Source organism: Rhipicephalus sanguineus, chromosome 8, assembly GCF_013339695.2.
Source record: "Rhipicephalus sanguineus isolate Rsan-2018 chromosome 8, BIME_Rsan_1.4, whole genome shotgun sequence".
Classification (NCBI taxonomy): domain Eukaryota; kingdom Metazoa; phylum Arthropoda; class Arachnida; order Ixodida; family Ixodidae; genus Rhipicephalus; species Rhipicephalus sanguineus.
In genome coordinates, this window is record NC_051183.1 from 18,816,434 (window position 1) to 18,843,772 (window position 27,339).

At 45.3% G+C, this 27,339-nt stretch overlaps 1 protein-coding gene across 2 annotated transcripts; it reads right to left on the bottom strand.

Annotated features, from left to right (window-relative positions):
- Positions 1-1,224: 1,224 nt before the first annotated feature.
- LOC119401516 (venom metalloproteinase antarease-like TtrivMP_A) lies at positions 1,225-27,339 on the bottom strand. 2 transcript variants are annotated; one of them, XM_037668391.2, is made up of 14 exons: positions 27,198-27,337; positions 25,995-26,185; positions 25,359-25,454; positions 25,134-25,266; positions 24,827-24,871; positions 22,025-22,149; positions 21,223-21,294; positions 21,017-21,150; positions 18,599-18,648; positions 17,659-17,767; positions 15,329-15,469; positions 14,773-14,932; positions 11,783-11,908; positions 1,230-1,422 (listed from the first exon to the last, which is right to left on the bottom strand). In XM_037668391.2, the coding sequence occupies exons 1-14, from the start codon at positions 27,322-27,324 to the stop codon at positions 1,396-1,398; spliced, it is 1,536 nt and encodes a 511-aa protein (XP_037524319.1). In that variant the 5' UTR covers positions 27,325-27,337; the 3' UTR covers positions 1,230-1,395. The 2 variants fall into 2 exon arrangements, with proteins under 2 accessions (XP_037524321.1, XP_037524319.1); XM_037668393.2 differs by lacking the exon at positions 21,223-21,294 and having other exon boundaries at positions 1,225-1,422; positions 27,198-27,339.

Sequence of the window (27,339 nt, forward strand, 5' to 3'; positions counted from 1 at the left end):
GTGACAGTCGTTGATGTTTGCGCGTGAAAATGTTTAAATCCGCATTCCCACCATTGCCATACTCACAGTGTGCTCGTGCGTTCTGCAATTCTTGCCATTTCGGGCGGCTTCCAGCTGTGATCTGTTTCACAAACGCACAGAGGACACATCAATGCCTCGGGCTTCAGCAAACCGACGCAAGAAGCGAAAATACTGTGGGAACCAGCACCTCAAAGTGCACAGTCAACACACCCAACCGCCGCCAGTGATTGCAAGTGCTGCCAAGTTTGCGAGCGCTCCGCAAGATTTCTTTTTTATGATGCGGGTGCTGACTCATCTGAATATCGCATAAGACATTTCTTGGCGAATATTATGAATAATGGCGAAGAATATGCAGCAGGAGCATTTTAGCCTGACTTGATGGAAACTCGAACTTTAAATGGCGTTTTTCCCAAAGCACTACTTTTCGTCAGAAAAGGAACATTTTCCCTGTAGCCACTGCAAAAAAAGTGGAAATTTTCGCTACTTGTTTCTGAAGATAATGCACCCTTTCTGAAGCAAAAAAAAAAAGGTTTTGCCACCAGATTTTCATTTTATATGCAATATTATCTTCAAGAAAAAGCCTTAAAATTCTACTCGTCAAAGATCTGACTTTTTCACTAAAGAATGACCATGCGTACAATCTTTTTTTATTTCAGAAGGACACCATGTGCACATTCAAACACCACGAGAGTTTTCACCTTTTTATGGGCCAAAACGTTTTCATAAACGTTCCATCAAAAATAAAAATAATAAAATAATTTATTTGTTATGAATTTTAAAATGGCTCCGTATTTTCAAGCCAAAGTCGTAAAACATGTAGCAAGATCTCCATCCGTGGAGCGTGCAAAATTTGGTTGAGTTTGCTTAAAAAATTACAGAGTTATGGGCAGTTGTAGTCATACACTTCGCATTGCTATTCCCCCTCCCCCCTTAATAACTGCTATGTAAATCATTCAAGCTCAACTAAGACGCGCATATGTAGGGTCATTGAAGGCCTGTGATTGCTCTGAGAAATTTTCGTCAAACAAATTCATTTCTGTAGCATATAGTGCGACTGAAGTATCAGCGACAGACATGGATACCTTGCTTTTTGATAAAGCTGTCTAAGAGTTCACGCGCTGTTTTACCTCACAACTCCTTGCCTTTATATCTAAACCTTGCGAACTGTGTACGCACGTTCTTAAGCACGTCTGTGTGGTGTATATATCGCTAAAAAGCATCTTAACAGGAAGCGAAAATTTAGTGCACTCTTTACTGCAAAACACGCCACCAGCATACCGGCCTTTAAAGCCAGTACAGCCTGTCCTCGCTCTCAGTGATTCCTCATTCGGCGGAAATTGTCGTACGCCAGTCGTACGCTAGACTGACTTCCTCTTATACACAGGCGCCGTTCTTGCACTTCTGAAAAGTATAGAGGCAAACGTTGTTTAAGGTATTATCTCTGGGGCTGCTTTAAACCTTTTTTCTATGTCGCTGTTCGGCTCGCCCAAGGATATTACCAATGTAAAAGTTCGTTACATCTGTACCAAGCACACTCTAGCGCGCACATGTTTCAGAGATATCAAAAGTAGAAACTAAGTTAAAAACCGCAAGTCCCTGCAGCATGACAAAAAAAAAAACACACGTCCATCTGTGAAAAAACTAATGCTATTTATGCATGCATAATACATTTACTAGATATATGGCAGATTCTGTGTCCACTAAACAACAAACAAGGCAGTCAGCTTCACGCCGTTAATAAGCCTTCAAACCAACGAAGCTGATGCCACCCTCACCTCCTTACGCCGCTCCCCCCCCCCCCCGCAAGAGGATAGAGTGGCGTGTATATGCCACATAGTCCCCTGTATATGCAGCACAGCCTTTCTAAATTTTTGCAATTATTTCTAACAATTTCTTGGTTTTGGCCTTCCTGGAATAGCGAACAATGAGCCGTCACCCGCCTCTATACTCCCTCTCTGAGCCTACTCCTAGCAGACAGCTGCGTTCTGACAGGCATTTCCACTCTTGCAGACATATGCGTTGTGACGTGCTCTGCGCCGAGCATCACCATCGCCACTCCAGGCGCGCCTTTCATTGGCTCACCCTGTCCACCGAGCATCACTCTCGCCACTCCTTCAGCTTAACGCCGCATTACCTTTTCCACCAAGCTTCACTGTCGCCTTTGTAGTCACGACATAGTCCTCCCTCTTGCTACCAGGCCTCACCCTCGCCACACCGCAAGACCTCACAGCCCGCGCTGAGTAAACACCGGCGAATGGCTACGTATCGACTAACAGTTTCACTGTTAAATGTAACCGCACACTCTTCTTCGGTAGTCGTCTAATAGATGCGTAAGCGAAGCTATACCGTGGGATTGGTTATGGTTGTGGCCCTCTCGGCGACGAATACGCGAAGAATAAGCTTCGCAGTACCACGGCCGCGCAATAAAAAAAAAAAAAAAAAGAAAGAAAAGTTGCGGCCTGACACGTGCCCCAACAGCGGCGGAAACCGCCTACTTGAACCTATTGCCGCTGTGGCGCCACAAAACGGGCCGCACCAAGGTTGTTTGAAGTATACACGAGTGTCTTTGTGTTGCGGATATTCTTGAGGAGCCTCGAGCTTTTGGAAAGTGTTATTGGCGATTAGGTCATCAATACTCCTCTGTATGCATTATTTACTTCAGAAACAATGATATCTTATTTCATCATTTGGACTTTTAGCACCAGTCTGTGCCACACGAAAATTCGTGGTCACTGACGCTGACATACTTTCCTATCGTTCCAAGATGCCACGAAACACAGTGGCTTCTCGGCATCCTCATATACGGCGGAATACAGTTTTTTTTTCTCTTTTTTGTTGTGAAGGCACGTGGCTGTACGTCTACTAGCGCAAACACGGCCAAAACTGTCAACACAGCATTACCGTTTGTGCTCATATGTTTCAGCGCTACGCAACAGACCGCGCATTTTTTTTAACACGAAAGTGTTTTATGCCGGCGTCCACAGCAAGACTCCAGTGACGTATTTCCGTCACGGATATGACTTTAATGAAATGGATGCTAGCACATGAGAAAGAAATAACCATAACAAAAAGTTCCGCCGCCGGGGCCTCTGACCTTTCGTTCCGCGACAATAAGCACCTGGCACAGTACTGACTAAGCTACCGAGGCAGATGCACGACACTCCACTAACGCGCCTTCTATCTATCACACAATCTCTCTCACATGGTGCTCCCTGATGGCGCGGCCAGGCGGGGCGGGATGATGCCGCCATCTGTGAGCAGTGGCGTGAAGAAATGCGGCATGACACTAGCGCCGGTAGGGAACGATTCGGCGACGACGCAGTTAAAGCATGGCCTCCAAGGTTGCGCGCCGACAGGTTTCCTTCCGGCGCGCAATCTCAGAGGCCCTGGTTAAAGTGTCTCGATACCAGCAATAAACACTGGCCGCGCTTGCATCACGGAGTCACCCTACGCGCAGATACATTCTTCGACTTTCGCTTCATGTTAGCGTGTGACAGTTATATGTTGGAGTAGTGCAGCTTCCACATGCACCAACGGTGTTTCTCCGCCGCCGATTGCCTCGAGTGCGACAGCACCGACTAATAAAGGTGCTGCAATAAGCGCTACAGAAAGGCAACGATGTCGACGGGCGAATGTCGTGCCTTGGTGGAGCGAGACAGAGGCCAGAAGGAAGTGGAATGCCTGCGCGCGTTCGCGGATGCAGCTGCGTACCTATACGTCCCGTGTTGCTTAAAGGCCAACTCCGGTGATTTTTTGGCCATGTCAAAGTAATGGTGCTTTTATGCTCCTGAGACGCTCTTGTTACGGGCCCGATAGCAGAAATATTCGGCAAATTGGAGAATAATTTCAAATAAGCAAAAAAGCCAACACCGAAACCGAAACCCAACCGAGTGTACTGTCTACGTATAACGTAAACGTTTTTATGAACGAACCGGAAGTCGTGCAAGGCATGCCGGTAACGCCGGCGCGGAGTATGAAAACTGTGACAACCGGGACGAGCAGGCGCACAGTGGAGAGGTGAGCACGCCGCGCATCAGCTGTAATGTCTGCGACTGACAGTGTCTCGGCCAACACGGCAGACGCTCGTTGTAGCGGCCGAAGTTAGCGGCGCCCTCGGCTGCATCACTTCCGCCGCCTTCCCAATACTGACGTCACAGACGCAATGTTGCCAATAATTGTGGGAAGCCAGGAGGGCGTTTGCAGACAATCTTTAAAATTCATTTGCAAACAATCTGCGCAGGTCTCAAGCCTGTAATTTGGCATAAATGACCGAAACGTGCAAATTAACGTACCCAGCGAATTTCATTGAGATATATCGACCTCGAAAAATCGCCGGAGTTGGCCTTTAAGCGCAGTGTAGTAGTGCGTGAACACAAGCGTAGGTTACCCTAATAATCGGAAGCGCACACCGTGCCACTTCTCTCCTTAATTGAGGATGCTTTGATGAAATGCGTATCGAGTACCAATGTTTATTGCGTGCTTGTTGATGTCATCTTTGCGCGGGGTTCACGATGCGCTGTATCCAGGTATATGTTAACAACTTCCGCTACAACAAAGGTTAAATCATGATCATGAGCGTTAGCCATCGCGATGGAGATGGTCCACTAGGCGTCAACATGGGTGCATCCACGTCAAACCGTGCTACAGCTGTCAAACATCAATAGACATTGTAGAAGCTCTCATATATCACTACACAATAAGCCGTACTTATGTGCAGACGCGTTTCACTTTCGTGTTATACCGATTGCTGTGACGGAGGAATGAGCCATGTTTTCTTGATCTGGCGACCGTAGCCGTAGGTATAGTGGGTGATAACCTAGGAATAAATGTAATCTCCACTCACAGCTGTTGCTGTGCCACTGAAAAGGTTTCCATAAATGCCCCATCTAATTGCTGTTACTTAAATACGTGACGAAAAACGCGCGACGTAACGCACGTTGTGCGCGTTACCGTAGGTGACATTCGTATTCGTTATCGTAGGTGACATGTTCGTATTGCTTGTTATTGGTCGAAAACTTCAGCTTCCTTACAAATTTCAGCAAAGATTACAACTTCACGGTTCAGCCAAACGTAATATTTTAACGACATACGCAGAACATTTGTTTCGTAACACGCGTAGTATTTACAATAGTAGCGAAAAAGTACTTATGGTTAGGACGAAAACGACCAAGCATGACAGTCTAGCACAGATGAATGATAGGGGTGCCGTAGTACTGGGGGCGGGGCTTGTATTTATTCGTAGGTCGTAACGGACCATATATTTCAACAGGGTGTGTTGGATCTGCTGCAATTTTTAAGGCGAAAGCCTTAATTAAGTGTTTCATTATGCAGTGACTTTGAGCTAGACACGGGGCGAATGAGGTGGTACAAAAACCCATGTGACCTTCTCCCCGAAAGCGGCATGAGGAGAGGAAACATCATCGTGACGTCACAGGTCACCGAAATTTGTATCCTCATCATGACGTCATCACATGATGACGTCACGCAATGGCGTCAGCCCATTACATCTTCGATTGGTCAAAGGCGAGCCCATCCAGGAGGTAGTGCAACCAAGGTGTGTCTCTGACATTGCGTCTTGTTTTGTCTTGCAAAATGTCTGGTCCACAAATGCATAACCAGGGCTGGGCAAAGATACTTTGAAATTGTATCGCGATACGATACAAGATACTCAGGCAAAAAGTATTGGAGATACAGATACAAGATACTACCGCAATAATTGTATCCGATACAATACTAGCCAATTGTATCGTAAGATACTTCGATACATTCGCAAATTTGTTATTATAGACCCCCATAACATAGTAGCAGTCACTCTGGTGGACACTAAACTGCTCACTGGGCAAGCTTGTGCGCAGAAAACAAAGTAACTCAAAGTACGAGCAAAGTACGCTGTACACTGATAGTGGCAATAGGCTTCCAAAGCAACGTCGAGCGGCGCCACTGCTCTTATCGCAACTGGGAGCATCCACGGCCACAACACTGCTGCGCCCGCTTCCGCGCACGCGCAGAGCTCTGGGATTGCATCTGTGGTGCGTCACAATGTAAGTATTGCTGACTAGCAGTGCTCTGAGCCGAATGAAGAGCGCATGCGCGCACGTGTCCTTGCCGCCACCGCTGGCAAATCCGGCGACAAACCGCCTTTGCGGGCAGTGTCTCTCCCAGAAACGCATAGCTGAGCCGCGCGAGCGTCGCGCCCAAACTTGAGCTTGGGTTCCCTATAAAAGTCGCCGGCTTTCGGTATTGTGGTCATCGGCGGAACGCGTAGTCGTTTATGCATCTGCGATCGAACCTTCCAGCGTTACCGCTGGTGCTTGCGTAAGCTCCTGAATGAACTAGAGTGCTTTCATCCTGCGCATAATTTTAATAATAATTGTTGCGGTTTTGCATTACAAAACCACGATATGATTACGATGGACACCGTAGCGGAGAGCTCGGGAAATTTCGACCACCTGCGGTTCTTTAACATGCACCTAAATCTAAGTGCTCCGGCCTCTAGTATTTCGCCTCCATCGAAATATGGCCGCCGCGGCTGGGATTCGCGCGTAATCTTAACGGAACAATCTGGAACAACCGCGAAAATTTCGAAACATCGCGGCGCGGCTTGAGCCGAGCGCTGCTAATATTTATTTTGCGGTTTAAACCCGATCACACCAAAATCAAGAAGTAAGAGCGCGTGGCAGTACAGTTGCACAAATCGTCGCAGGACACCGCTGCTATTCACGCTATTATCACCTATGGCTGCGGTTACCTGGCGATTAGTAACCGTTAAAAAATCAGGGAGGCCTCAAAACGAAAAATAAATATACGTAAATAAAATAGAAAAGCCGATCTGTATCAAACATTTGGTGTGAATAAGTATTTAAACACGATACAGGCGGCACCCCTAATGGCTATGGCAATTAAGCATGAAGTATCGTCAACTCACCTGTTAATGTAAGACAAAAAAAGATTTAATGCCTATGAAAAATTGACTGGAACGGCTCGTTGGGACGCTCATGAGAAAAACGGATCATTTAGTATAGCAATGTTTCTCGAATCGCCTTCCTAACGACTTTAAGATGGCTCCTATTTATTTCCATTATTATAGTGCAAACTCAATTTCACTGTTTTACTAAGCAGTAAGCAGGATGTTTGGTACTGTATACTCAGTGCGCGGCCGCATAATTACATATTTGTTTTCAAAATCACCTTGGCAGAACAGTAAACTCAAGTTATATATAAATGTGTAAACAGTAGCAGAAATAAAGCGGACAGTTCAAAGTAAGAATAAAGGAGAGAGCTTATTTTGACAGCACGTTACAAGAGACATACTGCTGTGACCAGACCGGAAAAAAAAAGACATTTCAGAGCCCTATATATAGTTAATGTGCGGGATGCAAGAGAAGGACAACTAAGAAAGCACTTGTGCTACCAATCAAATTATGATTTCAAAAACTCTTTGAATAATGGTAGCAGGAAGATAATAATAATTGTTAAGGTTTAACGAGCCCGCGAAGCCGAAGCTTCTCGACAAGCTGCACGGCTGCGGCGAGAAGACCCCGCCGTTCGAGTCCGCGAGGCCGAAGCTGCTCGGCAAGCTGCACGGCTGCGGCGCGAAGACCCCGCCGTTCGAGTCCGCGAGGCCGAAGCTGCTCGGCAAGCTGCACGGCTGCGGCGCGAAGACCCCGCCGTTCGAGTCCGCGAGGCCGAAGCTGCTCGGCAAGCTGCACGGCTGCGGCGCGAAGACCCCGCCGTTCGAGCCCGCGAGGCCGAAGCTGCTCAACAAGCTGCACGGCTGCGGCGCGAAGACCCCGCCGTTCGAGCCCGCGAGGCCGAAGCTGCTCAACAAGCCGCACGGCTGCGGCGCGAAGACCCCGCCGATCGAGTCCGCGAGGCCGAAGCTGCTCGGCAAGCTGCACGGCTGCGGCGCGAATCGTATCTTCAAAATGTGAAGGACCGTGAAGCGGCGAGAAAGCGCGCGTACCGGCAGGCAGAGCCCGAGGCTGTGCGAGCACGTGAAGTGGCTTCAAAACGCATCAGGCGGGCTCTGCCCGAATGCGCCGACGCGCGCTTCCAGCGGGACTTCCTTGATAACAGTTCCGGCCATAGTTACGGTGTGTGCAACAGATTGTGGTTCTCAAACAATCTAGTCGCAATATCTTCCATTAAGAAGGACCACACTCGCGCCAATGCCATTGCCGTGCTGCAGCACGAGTTCGCTTCGCCCCACTCATCATCATTCACCACGTGCATATGCTGTGACTTTTTTTTTATGTGCACCTAAATCGAAGTACACGGGCCTCAAGTACTTTCGCCTCAATCGAAAATGCGACCGCCGCTGCCGGGACTCGGTCCACAGCAGGCAGAAAAAGATAGGGTACACGAAGATATCTTCTGTTAGGTAAACGATTGCCCTATTTTATCTAGCATTGGCACTAGAGGTGCTATAGTTAGGATCTTATCTGCACATTAGTCAATCACATGTAAGTCGAACTAACATCCACAAAATCCTTCCAATCGCTGATGTGTGAAAGCCACGAGATGCAACGCAACCATTTGCTACAGATTTCGTAACGAAGCACCACGCACAAGAGTGGCATCAGAATTTGCGCGATAATCGCCGCACGCGTTGTGGTACGTGGCGCTGGACAGTGGATAAAAGTAAGTGTCATGGCACTGGCACAAAAAGAAAAAAAATCGTGAAAAACGAAAGGCACATGAGGTAAGCATAGGCGTTCGCGCCCTTGCTCTGTCGAGACTGCGCAAGATTCAGTCATGTTATTCTGCTCAACCAAAACGGACGCGCACACCTCATTGCCTGCCCTCACTGGTGGACTCTTCTAGAAAGAGAAAAATATGTCACTGCATGCCCTTAGTTTTACTCAGACGGTTTAGTGGCACTAGTACCAGCTTGAGAAGCGGAGTTGAGCCAGCGATTATTGTTTCGTAGGGTGGTATTTCTATAGGAGTATCTTAAGATACACGATACATTTTTGAATCTATCGGAAATACAGATACAGATACTCATCTTGCGAGACGTATCGCGATACAGATACAAGATACCCAAAGTGTATCTAAGATAGTATCTAAGATACATGTATCTTCGATACTGCCCAGCACTGTGCATAACTTACTGCATTACCAAGTGCTCAGCAGGGCTTCACCTTCGAGTGCTGCATATATATAGAGTACAGCGTGCTGCCGCGCTTCATGCGATTAACACTGATTAATGCTTGGTAGTGTTCGCTGGATGATCTCATGTTGGCGCAGTGATGACTAATGCTGCCTAGTTATTAGATAAATATGGGCAAGGGATGTCTAATGCTGATTAATGTGAGAGTTTTGGTGAGTTGGTAGTTCATCGTAAAGGAAATTTCAACAGCGCGGGAATAAACACGAATGCCCGAAAAGAGAGTTGACACGGACAAGCGCTTGACCATGTCAGCTCTTTTTTAGTGAATTCGTGCTTATTCCCGTGCTGTTGAAATTTTCTAATGCTGCCCAACGTCAGGTCACGGCGCAATGTGCTAGTAAACGACATCGTCTTGATTAAATCTAAATGTAATGATGCTCGCCCATATACGTAGGTTACAACCCGAGGTGGCTCTGTATCAAGTTCTTTTAGTTGCGCTGGGCGTTCAGGATTGGCCGATCCCTGTGACATAAAGGCATGAATCTGTAACAAGGCATTCTACAACTGCCACAAGTTCGGACAGTGATTCGATAAAGCTGTTCGCGCTCTGATGAGCATTAAAGCGCGAAGAATTTGACGTCGGCGAAAATAGAGAACGTGTTGACCTTCGCGTGGTTATTATGTGGTGTTTTAATCTCTGTTTTCCAATTAAGAGTCGGAAATAAGGTTTGGTGCGCAGTGCTGAATAGAGTCGTGCGGCCTCTTATTGCTTGGAAATGTACACTTTTTAGAGTAGTTATTTCAAACAGAGCAGAAGAATAACCGTGTGGCACTGGTAATGTCGAAATGAAGGATGGCTATGTACGCAGCGATTCGAATAGTTCATATGGAAGTCTGCGTGAACGCTTTGCCTGATTGATCTCTTGATCAATTTCCGGGCGACTTACTGCCCGCATACTATACTCGCGAACAACTTTTCTTGGTAATGAAGCAAAGGTTACAGAGCCACAATGCACATATCCTACCGCTAATGAATGTAGTCCTACAATTGCGTCCGTATTTTCTGCGTGAGATATATAAAATACTCCTTCATTTTCTACATGTAGCTTTTTGAGACGGAATGCAGCGCACACAAGCGAGATATTTGTATTTCCTTTACTTTATACGTTGTCACTTTACGTTTTTGCGTGCGTGAAAAAGTCGCGCCTTTTAGCGTACCTAGATGCTAGGCAGCGTTTGCGTCGAAATGCAACGCTAGCCATTACTTTCCACGGCGTTACGAGACGCGCGCCAAACCGGACTATTTCGCGTAGCAGTACATGTGCAGACGCTCCGCCCCCGTAGCTTTCCCTTCATTGCCAAGAAAAGTTGTCCCCGAGTATAGTATAACAGAGTACATATAGTTCTCTAAGTCTCCAATCATTCTTTCGAAACATCCCTGAGCTTCAGATGCTACAGGTACTACCATGTTATTAACTAACGAATAAAGTAAGAACATATTTGATTTGCTGCAGCGGCGTAAGCATAAATTTATTTCGGTCAGGGCACGTCCTTGATCTGAAGTGGGGTCCGGGCCGGTTAGGCGTTGTCCAGTGCCAATTTGTACTCTGTATCCCATTACAAAGGAATTTCGGGGGGCGCACGTTCCCGGTGTGCCACCTCCTGGCTACGCCTCTGATTTGGTGAGAACCTCAGAAAGCGTTGCAAAGTGTCCTACAGTCCACTTCAAAAAATCAAGCAGAATTTCTTTGGAAGCCGTGTAAAGGATGCGTAAGCATTGCGTTTTTGAGGCCTTCGATGACTCATCAAATGCGAAAATTGACCGTCAGCGTCAACACGAGTGATGCAAAAAATCATCACGTGATGACGTCACAATATGACGTCACCCAGGCGTCACAGATCGCCAAAATTTGTGATGTCATCATGACGTCATCACATGGCCTCGTCGCTTGCACAAAAGTGGGCAGATCACGGAGGCAATGTAAAACTAGGTGACATGCAGAAAACTTTCGAACAGGGGCGGGGGAGGATCAACACATCGACTGACAAAATAAGGAAGGAGAATATAGTTTTCGCCGTCGAGTCGTCTTAGGCGAATGCATAAGGGACACCGAATTTTTGTGGCTATAGCGGCCGTCTTTCCTCATGTGTCTTTCCTCATGTTTCCAACATTCGTCAGGGTTAAGAACAGCAGCCTTAGAAGGCGCATTGAGGGACCACAAAAACGCGAGTTTGGCATTAAGTTTTCTCAAAGTCTCAAATTTGATTATGTGTACAATTCTCCGTGTCGGCGTTACATATTGTCCTAGAGAGCGATTTAATTCCGCTACCGCGATATTCAATGAAACTCTCGTAGCAGTGTTCTCCTGTTACATTTGTTTCTCAGTGCTGGCACAGCGAATTCACACTGTTCAAATACATTCGATTTCTGTAAGCGTGGGTGTGTAGCGCAGTCGTTAAGGCACTCCCTTTCAGAGCGCGCGGGCCCGGTTTCAAGTCCAGCATGCCAAGAAAATTTATTATGTGTCTAATTTTTTTTTGTTATGGCGATGATCGTCTTTTGCTACGTACAGATATGGACAAACAGTTTTCCGATTCAGTCGGCAAGAAATGCTTACGCAAATAAAAAACAGAGAAGCGAACAAATACCTTCTCAGGATGAGTCCTGTCACAACGCGTTCCATCGTATGCAAATCTGATTGCATATATTGGACTTCCGTCTCTTCTCTCTCCTAATTTGCAGCGAAACTTGCATTTCGTGAGGTCCGAATCCCACTGCAGCGCAAGAAAAAAGGTACAAATTGCCAGTTTCGAAAGAGCTGCTAATTAAACAAAATGAAAAAAAATAACACGTGTCTTCGAAGCAATGGTAGTTAAGTGGCAGGCTGTATTATTTCATGTGTGCAGTTCGTAACCAAAATGATAGGGCCCAGTTTTGCTAATAACGTTGTAATTTTGGAGAAGAAAAGAAAGGCAGTTTTGTTTATGAGGTTGTGCTGCTAGAGCGGCAAGGTATTCGGAACGCTTTTACTTGGAGTATATGTTGTGGTAATAAGAATTTGTCCGAGAACAGCTTGTAGTCGAAATCAAAGGGAATAAGTGTCGTGAACTTTATCATTGAACTGCATGTCGCTTAGTGGTTACTTTACAGTAACAAGAACAAGAAACTTAACGGTTTTCAATAAACTGGCATGCTCTTAAAAGCTTGTGTAATTTATAGCTACGAACAACAGTATATCACCGTAAGCATATGAGCTGTCGTAAATACGAACTGTGGAGCTCTGTGTTCAGCCTTCATGTCTTTATGATGCGGAACTTAGAGAACACCATCATGCAAAATGAGCGCAGTCTCAAAATAGCTTGCGTCTCACATCCGTCTACAAAGCATAACACCGCTATACGAATATCAGAAGAACACTTAAAATTGAACAATGAGACGTCGGTTAACAACTTACCGGGTTTAACTGGCATTACCGTTATATGACGCTATTTTCAGGCGAACCCTGCCGAGTTCGTGATGTATAACGAGGCAAGACAATGTTAACATATACTCTCCCTGTCTGCATGAACAGAGACTATCTAATGAAAAATGTATAAAAAATGGCTTAGTCATTAGAAGGCGTTAGTTTAGACAGTGTCGGCCAATGATCGCGTGCATGCATGACATGCTTTTTAAGGTGTGTAAAATCGAGTTTGTAGGTTTATGCTCACGAACCCTGAAAATTGTTGTACAAGCGTCTGAACACGACAGTGGGGTGATGAGCGTGAGCTGTAGCAAACGTATTCATGGAGCGGGGGAAACTACCTAAACGCATGACTAATGGTTCCAGCTTGAAGAGAATCGTCACGTTTAATTCTTTGTTTTCTAAATTGCGCCCCGTCCGGACGACAGCAATTCTTATTGAATGGCGAAGAACGTTTAATGAGTTCTAACGAATTTTCCTAAAGAATTTTATGAGGAGGCATCCCCAACCACACGCGTGCGCACAGGAGGGGGTAGTAAGGTGGCCGCTCCCTCTACTCACCTAAGAGCGGGGTGCGAAGTCCGCCTCGCATTCTTACTCAACTGGACCTGTCTGCTCATTGCTTAGAGGGACACTAAAGGCAAATATTAAGTCGACGTTGATTGTTGAAAAAGCGGTCCAAAAACCTCGTAGTGCTACTTTTGTGCCAAGGAAGTGCTTATTTTGAAATAAAATCACGTTTTAGTGGTCCGCATCGAGCTAGCGCACTTCAAATAACCCGCCTGAAATCAGTTTTTCACACGTCACTGCTGCCGTGCCCAACGTTGCCCACCTTTATGGCGCGGCGGCGTGTACTGGCGGCGTGCACCATTCGGGCATCCACCAACATCACATGCATGCGGCATTTTGTCGAACTTTCTGTCAGAGCGACTTTCACGAGCGCGCAAAACACACGTGGCAGTACGCGATACCGAAACTACCACTGAGACGCGACCGCGTGAGCGAAGCAGGGCGCCGGGCGAAGCGCAGTTCGGCGAAAACGGAACCTTTGAACCACGCGCGCCGTTCCCCGTGGCAACGCCAAAGAGGTTCTTTTTTCCATGAATCAAACAGAAACGAAGAAACAGCATTTTATTACGTCTCTTTATGCACGGAAGGCTCTTTTTTTATTGCAGCTAGTTTGATTACTACTGATTAATTGAAGGCAGACTTTCATACGTCATCACGATTATTTTGAAAATTTGCCGCTCGTGGCACTCGTCGTGTGATACATTTAGCTTAATTTCTCGGTACGTAGGACACTGCTGTTGATATTATTGCCGTTTTAGACGTTGTCATACATTGAGCTTTCACTCTGACATAAATTGTTATTTGCCTTTAGTGTCTCTTTAAAGAGCAGGCTTATGGCCAAGCAGGTTTTTGACGATAATGGCGGCCGACGGCCCCTGATGTTGCTTCCAAGAACGTTTTACTCCTCTTTACTCCCGGAAAGCCAGGGACCAAAAGCAGGCGATTCTGAAAACACGTCTCGGCGCTCATTTTCATTTTTTCATCAATTGTGAAGCATGTCTTTTGCACTCGACCAACGGGGATGGGTAGGGGTGGGGGGTGCGACGAACCTTGCCTCCCTAGCTTATTGGCCAATCTCCCCACCAACTGCAGCCTTTAAGCGATGCAGTCTTCAAAGGACTTGACCGACAGTTCTTGAGGGACACTGGTCGAACAGTGATATAATGAATAACCAATAATGTCAGCCACCAAACGTGGTGGGAGAATTTAAGTATTTCGCGTGTCCATGGTTTCATTGCAGAATAATGTTGATGGAAGGCGATATACGCAATATTCATTACTCCGCTTTATCCTACATATGCTTCATCTAAATGCGTAAAAAAACACGCCACGTGGTCTAGTGGATATGGTGCTCGACTGGTGATCCGTAGGTCGCGGAATCGAATATCGGTCGCGGCGGCCGCGTGTTCGATGGAAGCGGGATGCTTCAGGCCCGTAAGCTTAGATTTAGCTGCACGCTAAAGAATTCCAAGTGGTCGAAATTTCCGGAGCCCTCCACTACGGCGTCCCTCATAGTCATCTCGTGGTTTGAGGACGTCAAACCCCAACAGTTACTATTATCGAATTGCGTAAACTACAAAATATTGTAATTAAAACAACCTGTACCTTTACGTAGGAGACGGCAGCGTACTTAGGCAAATACTTCTTGCAGTAATCGTCCCCGCTCAGTACTTCTCCAGGCAGCTTGTTTACATTGTCAGGTAAGCGAACCACACGGTCAGGCAGAGGCCTGACCGTGTCTTTAAGGCAAAACGCCGGAGGCGACCTGCGCGAAATCACGTGAAAGAGACCCTGAGCATTCGTCGTGGTAAAATAATTCCGCAGGTGCGTAACTACGCAAACATAATTTGCATCTTCGGCTCCAAATTACCGATTTATTGGTTATTGCAGCTGATGTATCTTGTTGTATGGGCGCGGCTTGCGCAGGGCGGCGGCTACGCGTGCAATGGACTAGTTACATAAATATGACAAGAAGAAGCGCGCGTGGCAATATGTTATAAACGTCCTCCAATCGTTAAGCAGAAAAAGTCTGATTAGTGATTTCAATGCGTGATTCCTCAAGATTTTCTAACCTACACGCAAAGAAGAAATAACGGCGTCCTAGCTGAGAGTGTTAACCCAACAAGGGTTTCATGATACGCCGACTTTATACTGTACTTACATCAGAAAAGTGGTGATGGCTGTGTTGCTGCAAGTGGAGAACTTGTGGACATTTAGCCCCGAGTCTGTTGGGTTCATCAAAAAACCGGCACTCGCTGGGCAGTGGCTTGAGGAACCCGAGCCGTCATGGGCGCAACCTAACCTGCAAAGCAGCTCCCTGTAACTTCCGAGAGCTCTTCGTCATCAAACAAAACTAAAGGCACAGGAACAGTGCTTTACCATCGTGTAATATGCATCATGTTATGGGGAGTTCATGACCCACGGGTTGATGAAGTGCCGTCTCCTCTAAAGGCCTAAACAAACAGCTGCCGTAGTGAATTGCTCTTATGGGCTTTCTTTTGATTGGGCTACAAAAGAAATTTGGTAAACAGCTCAATCATTTCACCGACACTGACTGACAACAATATTTTGTAAAAGCCAGCAGCTAACACCGGGCAACATTAGCTAACGCTAGTAAACCTTAGCGAATACTAGCTATCTCTAAGCAAGCCAAATAGCTAGACCTAGCTAATGCATAAGAGAACCAGCTAAGAGAACCAGCTACAGTTGAATTCGGAGAGAATATTACCGTTATCGAACATCACACTCTACCAGAGGAAATGAGTAGAAGGTCATTAAAACATCTTCAAGACTCATCGGTGAGCAGTTCATGGGTAAGGCGGAGGGGGGGGGGGGTATCAGCACATTTCTTCAGCTGGCATGTTTGTCAGGAACAGTCAAGGCAGTTGAGGCATCACTCGCGAGTGATGTAACTTAACCCTTTGTATCCCAGCGTCTACATATGTGGACAAAACATATGAGTGAAGTGGAATCAGGCTAGCCAACGCATTGCCTTAAAAATCGACTTGAAATGTTGGCATTACTTCAGAATTTTATAAAAACATCTATATGTGTCCACTTCTGTGCACAAACAGCGGTAAGTGCGCACAGAACAATGGCGTTCTTCACAAGTCGCCTGTAGAGGTGTATGCCTACATATTTTTTATTCGTTCACTCTAAATTCGTAAGAAGTTTTATATTATTGAGATTTATTCGAGAAAAGGAAGGGTTTATCTTGTCTTTGTGTGACTTTTGTTGCACTGTGAGCGACCAAAGTTTTGCAAGTTGAGTTGTTGCTGCGGCGTCCACGTTTGTGGACAACAGGCATACCGAGTTCGTGTAAAAAGCTGATAGAACGCCGCATGGTAGTAAGACCCGCTTTGTTGCCGTGCGGCTCTACCCAAAACATCATCAGTGATATAGCTAAACACGCCTTGTAGAAGTTATTTAGAATTTATTTGCTTTATGCTGGACGTGGATTAAGTGATGAAGACATACATGCCATAATTTTCGAGCTGACTAGCAGAAGCGAATGATCCGATTTGGAGGGAACCGGTAATTAGCACGTTGAAGTAGAGCCATGAACAAGCAAATGCCTTATGAAAAATGCTACTGCTGATGATGAAAGCATTCAGTTTGAACGTAACCATGAACGCACTGGTAATGATGATCAACCACGATAAAGATGATGACGAACACGTTGAAGTAGAGCGGTGGGCAAGCAGATGGGCCTTGAATGGTGATAATGATGGTGATGATGAAGGCGTTGAATCAGAGCCGTTAGCCATCGGCCACGTGACCCTTTACGATGATGATGATAACAATAATAATAATGGTGGTGGTGATGATGATGGTGATGATGATGATGAACGCGTTGAACTGATGATGGCGTTGATTATGGTAAGTAGTGATGATGGTAGTGATCATTGTGTTGGAAGTTCTTTGCTTGCCGACGGCTCTGTTCCAAGTTGGAACAGAGCCGTCGGCAAGCAATGTTCCCATGTACGATGAAGAAGGAAGATGGACCCAGCGTAACTGGTGTTCCCAGCGTCCACATATGTGGACACTTGTTTTCTTGTAGAACTAAAGCTAAAACTTCCCATGTTTTGGTTTATTCCCACTTTCGTATGTATTGTAATTGCATATACGCAAAAAAATATTTACTTGCGCAGCTGGATTGGCCATGGGATACAAAGGGTTAATAATATCTGAGATTTTACGTGCCTGAACGACAATATGAGGCACGCGGTTGGGGAGGGCTCCGGGAATTTCGACCTTGTGATGTTTTTTAACGCGCACTCATAGCGCAGAGTGCACGGGCTTCTGGCAGTTCGCCCCCATCAAAATGCGACCGCCATTGTCGAGATCGAACCCGCGACCTTCGGGTCAGCAGTCGAGCGCCGTAGCCGCTGTACCGTCCTGGCGGACTTGGATGTCACTTTTAGCGCTGTTGTCCATCGTCCGCTAGAAGACTTAGTGCTCTGGCGCGTGTTGATGTACCAATATACTTACAAATGTCCCAGTTCGTGAGCGGCGGCATTGACCCCGGAAAATCGGCTTGCATTGTCTTCTCCGATGGCTCCTTTTTTCGTCATGCAGGCTTGGCCAATGTAGGCGACGCCTGCACGTGATTATGAGAGATAACCCATCCACTACTACGCGCTTCTATATAAACATCATAATAAACATGCACAATGGTGGGACGTTTTGTACTGGTTTTCGTTGTCAAGAAATGTACAGATGTTTTCTAAACGGGTAGCCTTAGTGATAACGGGATAAAAAGAAATATATGATATGTACCAAGATAAGCGATAATGTGAAATTAGTTTTTGATGGTTAAGCCGGTATTGAGCACAACGAGACATTGTTACTAGCTTAATGGGACAGAGCCATAGAGAAGGAACATGGGACTAGGGTGGCCCCGAGTTCTTAATTCACTTCCGTGTCCCGTTGAGATAGTAATCATATGTTATATGGTCAATAGTGACGCACGCTGGTTCTAGTACTCAGGTACGTAATATTTCCTGAGAGCACTAAGGCTACATGAAAAAAAATGCCGGCAGTGAAGTCAGGAGTCCGCTTTTATTTCACAGGACGCTAGGTGCACCGCTACTTTACTGTGGTCTAGAGCATCTTGGGCTTGTTGGTATATAACGTAAGTGGAAACGTGCACACTTAGACAGGGACAGAGCAAGCAAGACAAGACAAGATAAACACTTGTGTCGTCTCGCCTACTGTGTCCCTGTCTAAGTGTGCGCTTTTCCACATACATTACGGTGAACTAAGAACGAATTAGGGTAATTATCTTCCCCAGATATTCTTTTAGCCAAGTTTCTTTAAAGGCAAATAAAAAACTAAATTTTGTTGCGTGAGATGTTAAGCAGTCATCACGCTTGACTAAGTGAAAGCGGAGCCATCCTAGAAGTTATGAATGCAGGAAGACGATTCTCACCTGCAGCGCCGGAATTTAGTCCACCTGGAACTAACTGCACCACGTCACGCCTGCAAAAGAAATGCAATAGTACAGACAGGATAATTAAACAGGCAGCGTAATAATTAGTAACGGAACAGTTAGTGACTTCTCTTCGTCTCTCTAGGCGTGTGCAATTTATTCTGCGCTGATATCGCTCCCAGGCATAACGTGTAAAAATTAGGCGCACGATTCACTCATGAGCCTCGAAAGTTATTGATAAAGAAAACGTTACACCTTCAAGTCTCATCTTAGGAAGTGTGTTCTTATGAAGCGTTAAATAAAGTAGGGAAACATAAAAGCCAAACCAATTCGATTCCCAAGCCATAATTTTGCAGGCATGTCTGGTATTTCCGGGCAATCACGACGTCGTACATTTGTCAAAGCATAGCCTGTGCAACCAAATACTTTCGTGAGTGGCACCTGCGCGCCACGTTTGCGTGACACAAAATAACTTCACGTCGTATGTTGGAAACAATAATCTAATAATGTTGCGCTTTGTTGGTGTTACCTCTCGTGAAACTGGCTCTACCGGAGTTACAGGCTCTGGGTGAGGGTGATTTCATATTTGTCACGTGAAAGACGGCGGCAGGTGTATTTGGAGGCAGCCGGAGCTGTTGATTAATTAAAGAGACAGAGTGCGAACGATAAAAGAAAGGCAGGGAGGTTAGCCAGGGCTGAGCCCGGTACACTACCCTGCACTGGGGAAGGAGGGAGGAGGAAGACTAATTAGAGAGCAGGAGAGAAAAGTCACTGTTGCAGCCGCCTTAAAGATGGTGTATCAGTCCATTATCCTTAACAAATCGCAGCAGCGCGTTAGTTGCCTTTCGGAACCATGGTGCACAGTCGCATGGTTTTAATATCTTCTCGACTGTGAAAGCCTTTTCGTCCAGGTGATTTACAGCAGTAGCGAGATGAAGCCTCTCGTTTGCGTAAGTCGGGCAGCAACACAGAAGATGTGGTTGTGCTAATGAGTCCGTTATTATAGCGATGACCAGTGAATATTCAAAATGTTATACAAGTAAATTCTGCGTTAGGTACGACAAATATTTCACCTCAATATTAGTATAATTTATTGCAATTTCTTCAATAAAGAGAATCATGCACAAATCGTAGCGTGACGGAGCGAAGAAAACTGTCACAATAGAATAGTCGCAATCTCTCTCCAGTAATGTGGAGAATAAGAAACCCCCGAGTAAAAAATAAACCAGAAACGACAATACACTGTATAGGTTATTGCAATGTATGGTATCGGCAGTACAAGATAAGCAAAGAGAAACTTTCGTTGCGGTAAAAATACGCAAACAAGATGAACATGTGAGAAAACGTGTTCAGGGGACATTGCCCTTTTTTTTAAAAGCAGCAACAAAGTTTGTAACATTACACGAAAAGTTTCTCCTTACCAAAGCAGAAACAATATGCTTATTGAGAAGAATTAAGTTTCTACATGTGCCGCACTGATGCCAGACTGAAATCTTAAGGGCAATAAAGACGTCATAAACTGTGTACTACTTGGATATTGTCAGCAATGATTGATTGGCAAATGCGCAGGTCACATTGCAGACCACAGAATAGACAGATTGAAAGCTTGAGCGCAGTCTTAGTGCGCAAGCATTACTTGTAATTCTATCACTTAATTAACCTATGACAACAACATCCGATGTTAGATATCGTTTAATGAGCGAATAAGCGATTTAAGGAGTGATATTAGTATCGTTTAATCAGTGGTGACAGAAACTCGCCGACATCACCTAATTATCGTATTAACCCGACAAATGCTGGCAAGCCATAATTTAACTAGCAAACATTAGCTGTCGTTTTATTAGCGATAATCGGGCATTAGCATAGTTTGGCCAAAATTGCGAAAACTAACCGATACTAATTATAAGCCCGAAATTAACAGTCTTTTAGGCATCGATAGCGAACATTCACCAGTGCTTGTTGTATGCGAGAACATGAGGTAAGCCAGGCGCTGACAGTATGCGATTGGTTGCGGTAATCCAGAATTACGCTGTCATGCTGTTGCGCACCTATATGCGTTGATCAAAGACCTAGCGAAAGAATACAAGTGATTTAATAATAAAACAAAGTTTGGCCTACTGATATTTAATCCTTAAACAATGCCTCAGTGTGGTTACGAGCGATATTAGAGGCTCTTTGATCATCATTATCATCCTCATCACGAGTCTGTGGCTGGAAATATACGCCGATAAAAAACCTATCCTCACAGCTATTAGTGAAGGCTGCAGATGAAGAAAATAGATAGCTTCCCGCATACCGTATGTGGCTGTTAGTTACGCGTCGGCGAGGTAATATTATTTTTCGATCTCTGTGCTTTTTCAGCTATGCATAGTGTTTATCCCGAACTTTTTCTTACGCAAAACCGTGAAATTTACTTACGCAGTAACCAAGAACACTACGTCCGCAATACGAATGGGGCGCTGTCTCCAGAACCATCGCTCGAAATTTAGTAACGTTTCGTTGGAAACAAGTTTATCAGGACCACGCAGGCTCACGTACGGTAGTTCAGTTGCCTGAAAAGAAGGATAATAATCACACATATTCTGAAGAAAAGAATCTGCAAAATTCCAACGGCTTGAGCTCACGATTGTGGACGTTTCGATGCCTATAAGAGAGATAAAACCACGAGGATTGAGCTGTTGAAACCGTAGACTGACCTGCGAGCATCAAGACAACAGAAAAGGTAAGCACTTGCTGATTTCTGAAATTGGGAAATTTCGACACTTTTATTGGCGCGATACTGTTGTTTATCTATTTTTGTATGCTTTCTATTTTAGCTTTGCGATTAGGCATCCAGTGTGAAAGTACCGTTTGCAGTCTATCCAGGTTGCAGATCATTTCATTTTAGAAAATAATTATTTGATTAATGTATTGAATGTTTATGTACCCCTAAGACTGCCTTATAATCAGACAATTGCTGATGTCTACTCGAAAATCTTGACTGCTATATTAAGAAAAATTCTTAAGCTTCAGCCTGTCTTAAATATATGAAGTGATGATGTATTCTGTCAAATCCGCTTCATTTATAACATTGTCAAATTGAGAAAATGTGGACACATTTTGCAGCATTAATAATTACAAGCGCTGCTAACGATGGTGGCCTTCTCAAGCATAGTGTCACGGGTATTTTGAGTTAAAGAAAAGGTTGTACAAGAACGTGTGATTCACTGGCGTGGGCAGAAATTTGTTTCGGGGGAGGGTGGTGGCACGCCCTTGATTCGACGTGGGGTCCGGATAGGTAAGTGTGCTCGAGTGTTATTTTGTGCTCTGTATCCCATGGCATAAAAAAATGGGGGGGGGGGGGGGTGCACGGTCTGGTGTTCCACCCCCTGGCTACGCCACTGGTGCGATTGGTCCTTCTAAAATAAGAGGAAAATATGCGCTTACCGAGTGCCAGAACACAATCATGTATTCGATGTGTCTGTTACTGTCACCGCCAAAGTGCGAAGTGTGTTTGGAATCGCTGATGGTGAATATTTCGATTGTGAAGGACGAAGGCAGGGCTCGCTCTTCTGTTGACAAGAAAACCAGGCAGAGACATTACGTGCGCGATGCATCCATAATACAAAATTTCTCAAAAACAACATACAGAGGACCACTGTATAAAAGCGTTGAGAGCAAATGCTAGAATAATTGGAGCGTTTTTTCACATGCCAAGAATATTCAGGATATTGGCAGCGAGAATTCTCCTTGACTAACTGACACCTGTTGGCAAAGAGGCGATTCGAATGAGTAATGAATGAAGGTTTGACATCCGCACTGACAGAACACAGCTCTCAATGTGGATGCCAAGCCTTCTTAGAAAAATGCAAGGTTACTGAGGCGCTATCGCGACAAGCGAGTACGCGAAATTTTCGAAGCATTTTGCATCCAAAGAATATCTGACATGTGCGTCAGTGTTCCCTCATTATCGTTAGTATGCGAGGAAGTTGCATATCTTAAACAGAGTCACAGGCGATTGTAAGCTTTGACCTGATTCGCGGAAATTTCATTGTAGCGTTCTTCTCCTATTCATTGCAATCCCACTTTCAGAAAAGACGCTGCATATATTTGTGCGTGTGTGTGTGTGTGTGTGAGACAAGAAACTGTGTTTCATAGTCAGCGCTTCGTTCGTCTGTCTCCTTGTTCTATCCTTGCGGTAAGAGATAAGCATCGACAAACATTTGCGTGAATTGCGGATGACATGAGAAAAATAGGCTTTCTTTTAGACATCGTCGTCGTGAGGAAATGGCTGGCTGCCCGAAAAAAAATTAGGCGTGTTGTACCGGCCATGAGAGATAGCGACTTTCGTCGGCAGAGGCCGACAACGCTGCCGTCAGCGGCGTCGGATGCTTTACTACATGGGCTCGTGTACTTGAGCGGAACCCTTTGCCACCCGCACTTTGTCGCCGACTGACGGCGCACTTTTGCTCGGCTTCGCATAAAAACGTCTTCTTTTCCCCCTTCGAAACACGTCAGCTGATTTCCTACAGAAAAAGTAGCGAGATACAAGTGTTCTGCACAGCATCGTGATATAATCGACACATCGACAATGTATTTCACTACTGAGATACAGATACATTTTCTAAGCGTATATCGATACGGGAATACAGATACTCAAAAGTATTTCTAAGATACTATTGCGTTATCCTTGTATCGCGATGCTTCTTAGCCCTGGTTTGCGCTTAACCATATTTTAACATACTTATGTTTCTGGAAAGAAAACATCTGGCTTTAAGAGAGAGGTCGTTTTGTAAATCTTTTGTATCAGACGAGGGTTCAATAAACGGCGCGGAAAATAAAGCCGGTGACCATCATCATTTTTCTTTTTTTTAGAAACACTTGTGCGGTGTTCATTAATGGCGAAACATGTTGAATATCAGGAAAATTATTCGTGCGCTTTAAAGAAAGGTCAAGAGAGAGTGAGAGTGCAAACCATAGCCGAACGAAGAATACATTTCCGAAAGTATTTAGAGTGTTATAACTGCATTAGTTCAAAGTGCCGTAAGTAAGCTTATAGAAAGACAATAAAATAAAGATGTGAACCTGAGGACACTTGTCACGACTGACGTATACGCCAAATTGAGTCCACAAGAGCTGATTGAGATCTACAAGCGCCACAACATAGGTGAGATATCCACTACCAACTTTGGGCGTAAGGGCAATGTTGGTCCTGGATATCTCACTCACTCACTCACTCACTCACTCACTCACTCACTCACTCACTCACTCACTCACTCACTCACTCACTCACTCACTCACTCACTCACTCACTCACTCACTCACTCACTCACTCACTCACTCACTCACTCACTCACTCACTCACTCACTCACTCACTCACTCACTCACTCACTCACTCACTCACTCACTCACTCACAACCATACATCCGCTAGCGCTCCTGCGTTTGTACTTTTAAAGACGATAGTCTTTCTTGGGATACTTAAACGGAAAAATTTTGGTCTGTCTGTCTTTCTGTTTGTCGGCACGTCACTCGATTGAGCCACTCGGCCAAAGTTGATCCACTTGCCCAAGGGCCAGCCATCTTGAACTGGTACGGCTGTTCATACTTGTGAACGTTGTCGATCAAAAAGTAAATATCACGCATATCTGAGGCGCAACATCCCTTGGTAAGTATTAGGTGGTGTGTTCCTTTAATAGAAAATGCATACATACGTAATTCTAAAGGCCCTAGTTTCTTAAGCTGCGCTGAAAATGCGACTGCGCTGAAACTTGCCTTCCTCCGTACCCTCTGCACGAGCTCATTGTTGTGTTTCGGCTTCTGTTCTGTATTGCACTGTACGAATGCCATGGGGCGCCGCTCTGGCATTCCTGTTTTACGACGTGTAACTAAAGGTTTTACGACGTGTTTTGCGACGTGTAAATAAAAGAGTGTGGAGAGTACACAGTGCCGACGTTTCTTCTGCTTCAGCGCTTCGCGCCAAACCGCGTGTTCGGGCTGGCTGGCGTCCCCGCTGGTCGCGTTGGTCACCGCCGGTCTTCGCCTGCTGCTGCGCCGGGACTACCAGCCCGCAACGCAGCACTCATGTTTCCCGACGTATTGCCAGATGGCGTCCATATCTCACGCAGCGCCTCTTCTATCGTCTTTAGACGACATTTGCAGCGAAGCACGCAGATACGAGGCCAATTTTTTTGCAAAGGTAAACGAGGAAATGTGTACAACAGACGGCCAGACATACGCTGGGCTTACCTATCCGGGGAAGTGCGTCGCTGTTGGTTTCCTCAATGTCATCTTCTGAAAAGCAGAAGAATAAGATATCCTTAGAGCGACCTTTCAATAATGCACGCACTTGTAGCATTCGTAAGCGTTCACAGCTTCGTGATGAAGGTACGTGTTAGCCTCCCTAGGTCATTTTACATTAGACTTTGGAAATGGTCAAGTTTCGCATCGCCATGTACTTGGCATGAAAGAGAGTGAGAGTGAAAACAGCTGTAGAAGAATAGGCCAAAAACTCACAGGGGCGTGCTGTGTGAGTTTGTGAGGCTTGTAAACTTACCAAGAGCGTCATCGACGTCATATGCTCCAACCTTGAACGCAACTCTTGATATCCTGTGCGCAGTTGCACCTGACGACGACCTCCCCTGGCTGATGAGCGGCTCTATTCGATGCGTGAAGTTCAAGAGGCCGAACTACACGAGATAAAAAAAAAGCGCCTTAAAAGTCTACGAAAGTGCATTTCAGGAATCGAACAACTCATCTAGTGCGTCAAAGTAATACTTACTACGTGGTAATGCCCATCTTCTATTGGTTTAAGTAGAAGGGAGGCCTGTTTTCCAGCGTCCTGATGTAGGTGTCGTTCGTGGTGTGAGCCGGGAACCTTAAATTAAACATTGTCGGTAAAGACAACGCACAGGCCTCATTAGCAATGACAATCGATGTCATTTAAAATTTCGTAATAAATGAACGGGGTTACCAACAGCGACAGTCAGTGCCATTCAAGTTCGAAAATACAAATAAATGAGTTTAAAAACTGAAATCACGATATGAGCATGAGGTACGCCGTGTGTACAGGACTGAGGATTAATTTGGGCCAACTGTGTTTTCTCAACGTGCAGTTCTATCGAAGTAAGCGGGTGTTCGTGCATTCAGTAGCAATCAAGCAGGTAGGAAGTGCGTAAAAAATCTACACAATATAAACACACCCAAATGCTTCTTCTTCGCACAAATACAGTGCTAAGGAGGCCACATGTATATCCCTGACGTCCAGTCATAGTTTCACTGATAGACAGCTATAGTACAGATATAGTTTTCCCATTTACCCACTCCAGAGTGTGTACGACGTCAATAGAGTGTTCAGTGGTGAACATGGAAATAGTTGCTAGGATGTGACTCGTATAAAGTACTAGAACCTACTCACGTATTTTTCGATGACACCGGCGTCTGTGGCAACTCGCAATAGAAGAGTGTCGGCAAGCACCGAAGCCTTAGATAAGTTCAGAGAGTAACCATCATGTATAACAAGAACTCTCCCGCCATCCTCGTTTCTTTGTTCGAGCAGTTCTGGATAAACCGTAACGCCGTCTTCCACAAATTCCTCGCTGTGAACTACTGTAAGAAAACGGCGGGCAAGCATAATTTGGTGCAACCGTGATATGGAATAATACATGCATTGTACTATCGCTCTGGCGCACTTTGTTAAATGCTTTGCGAACTACAACAGTTTTGCTCCGAGAAATATTCTAGCAAATTGTTTTTACGCGGATGTTATCATTATAACGTAAGATCGCTGGCAGGTGCCCGTCCTGATTACGTCGACGGATGCGGAACGTTCCTTTGAACTTGCAATGCCCAAGTGAAATTTGAGAAAAATTGCTGCAAATCGCTCACCCTTTTTTTTCATGGAAGGAATATTTGTCACAAAACAAAGAAACACTGATATTAAATTTGAGGTAAATGCTAGTTGGTAATAGCACTTAAGCAGTCACTAGTCTTCAAATGTCCAAACCTCAAACTTCAATCGATTAGATGAAAGGCGTTATAAAGACATTGTGCAATATTCTCGTGCAAGAAAAATTTGCTTATGGAGGTGCGTATTATATAGAGTACATTGGTAATTGAATGCTTAACCCTTTATTTAACCAGCATCGCGCGTCACGGGATGCGTCACGCGAGTTTGCTCTAGGACGTTTCGTGTCTGTTGACTCGGCTTTTTGAACTTTTTTGAAAGCACCGTAGGCCTGACTGATCCCTCACTGATGATCCTAACGAAAAGCAACGTCTCTGTGCCAGGGAATGGGACGGTTCACATGAATGTGCTAAACAGGCAGGTTTTAGTAAAATTTTTCGCCCAGGCCAAGAATCTTGCAATCTGAAGCCTCAAAACCTGGCAACCTGAAAACACGAGCTTATTTGCATCCTGTGGGCGAAATTTGAACCAACGTGCTCGTAGAGCCACTGTTTCATAGTGTAGCTACGTCTATGTAGCTACCGATGCGCCAGCATTTGCCTATTAATATATATACCCACTGTCTAATCTTCTGCACCAATGACACTAACGAACGTCGTAGTTGTATAATAAGAATCAATTAAGACTAGGACAAATACTGTAATGTATATTTACGTGTAAGTACGCTGCAGAAGAAAGCCGTGAGATGTAAAAAATTGGTTGTCTTGTAGATGAAAGGAGCAGGAACCATTGGTCTAATGCCGATAGGATGAACTAGTGACTTGTCAAGTATCCACTGCATGAGCGTTACCACACG

Bases quoted from the DNA above. Each gene is read 5' to 3' on its own strand.
- LOC119401516 (XM_037668391.2), bottom strand. From the start codon at position 27,324: ATGCAGTGGATACTTGACAAGTCACTAGTTCATCCTATCGGCATTAGA. The intron at 14,933-15,328 runs GTAAGTACAGTA...GATTTCGCGCAG, and splicing joins GCCATCACCACTTTTCTGAT to GTCGCCTCCGGCGTTTTGCC. The intron at 11,909-14,772 runs GTACAGGTTGTT...CTTGCGCTGCAG, and splicing joins CTGCCGTCTCCTACGTAAAG to TGGGATTCGGACCTCACGAA.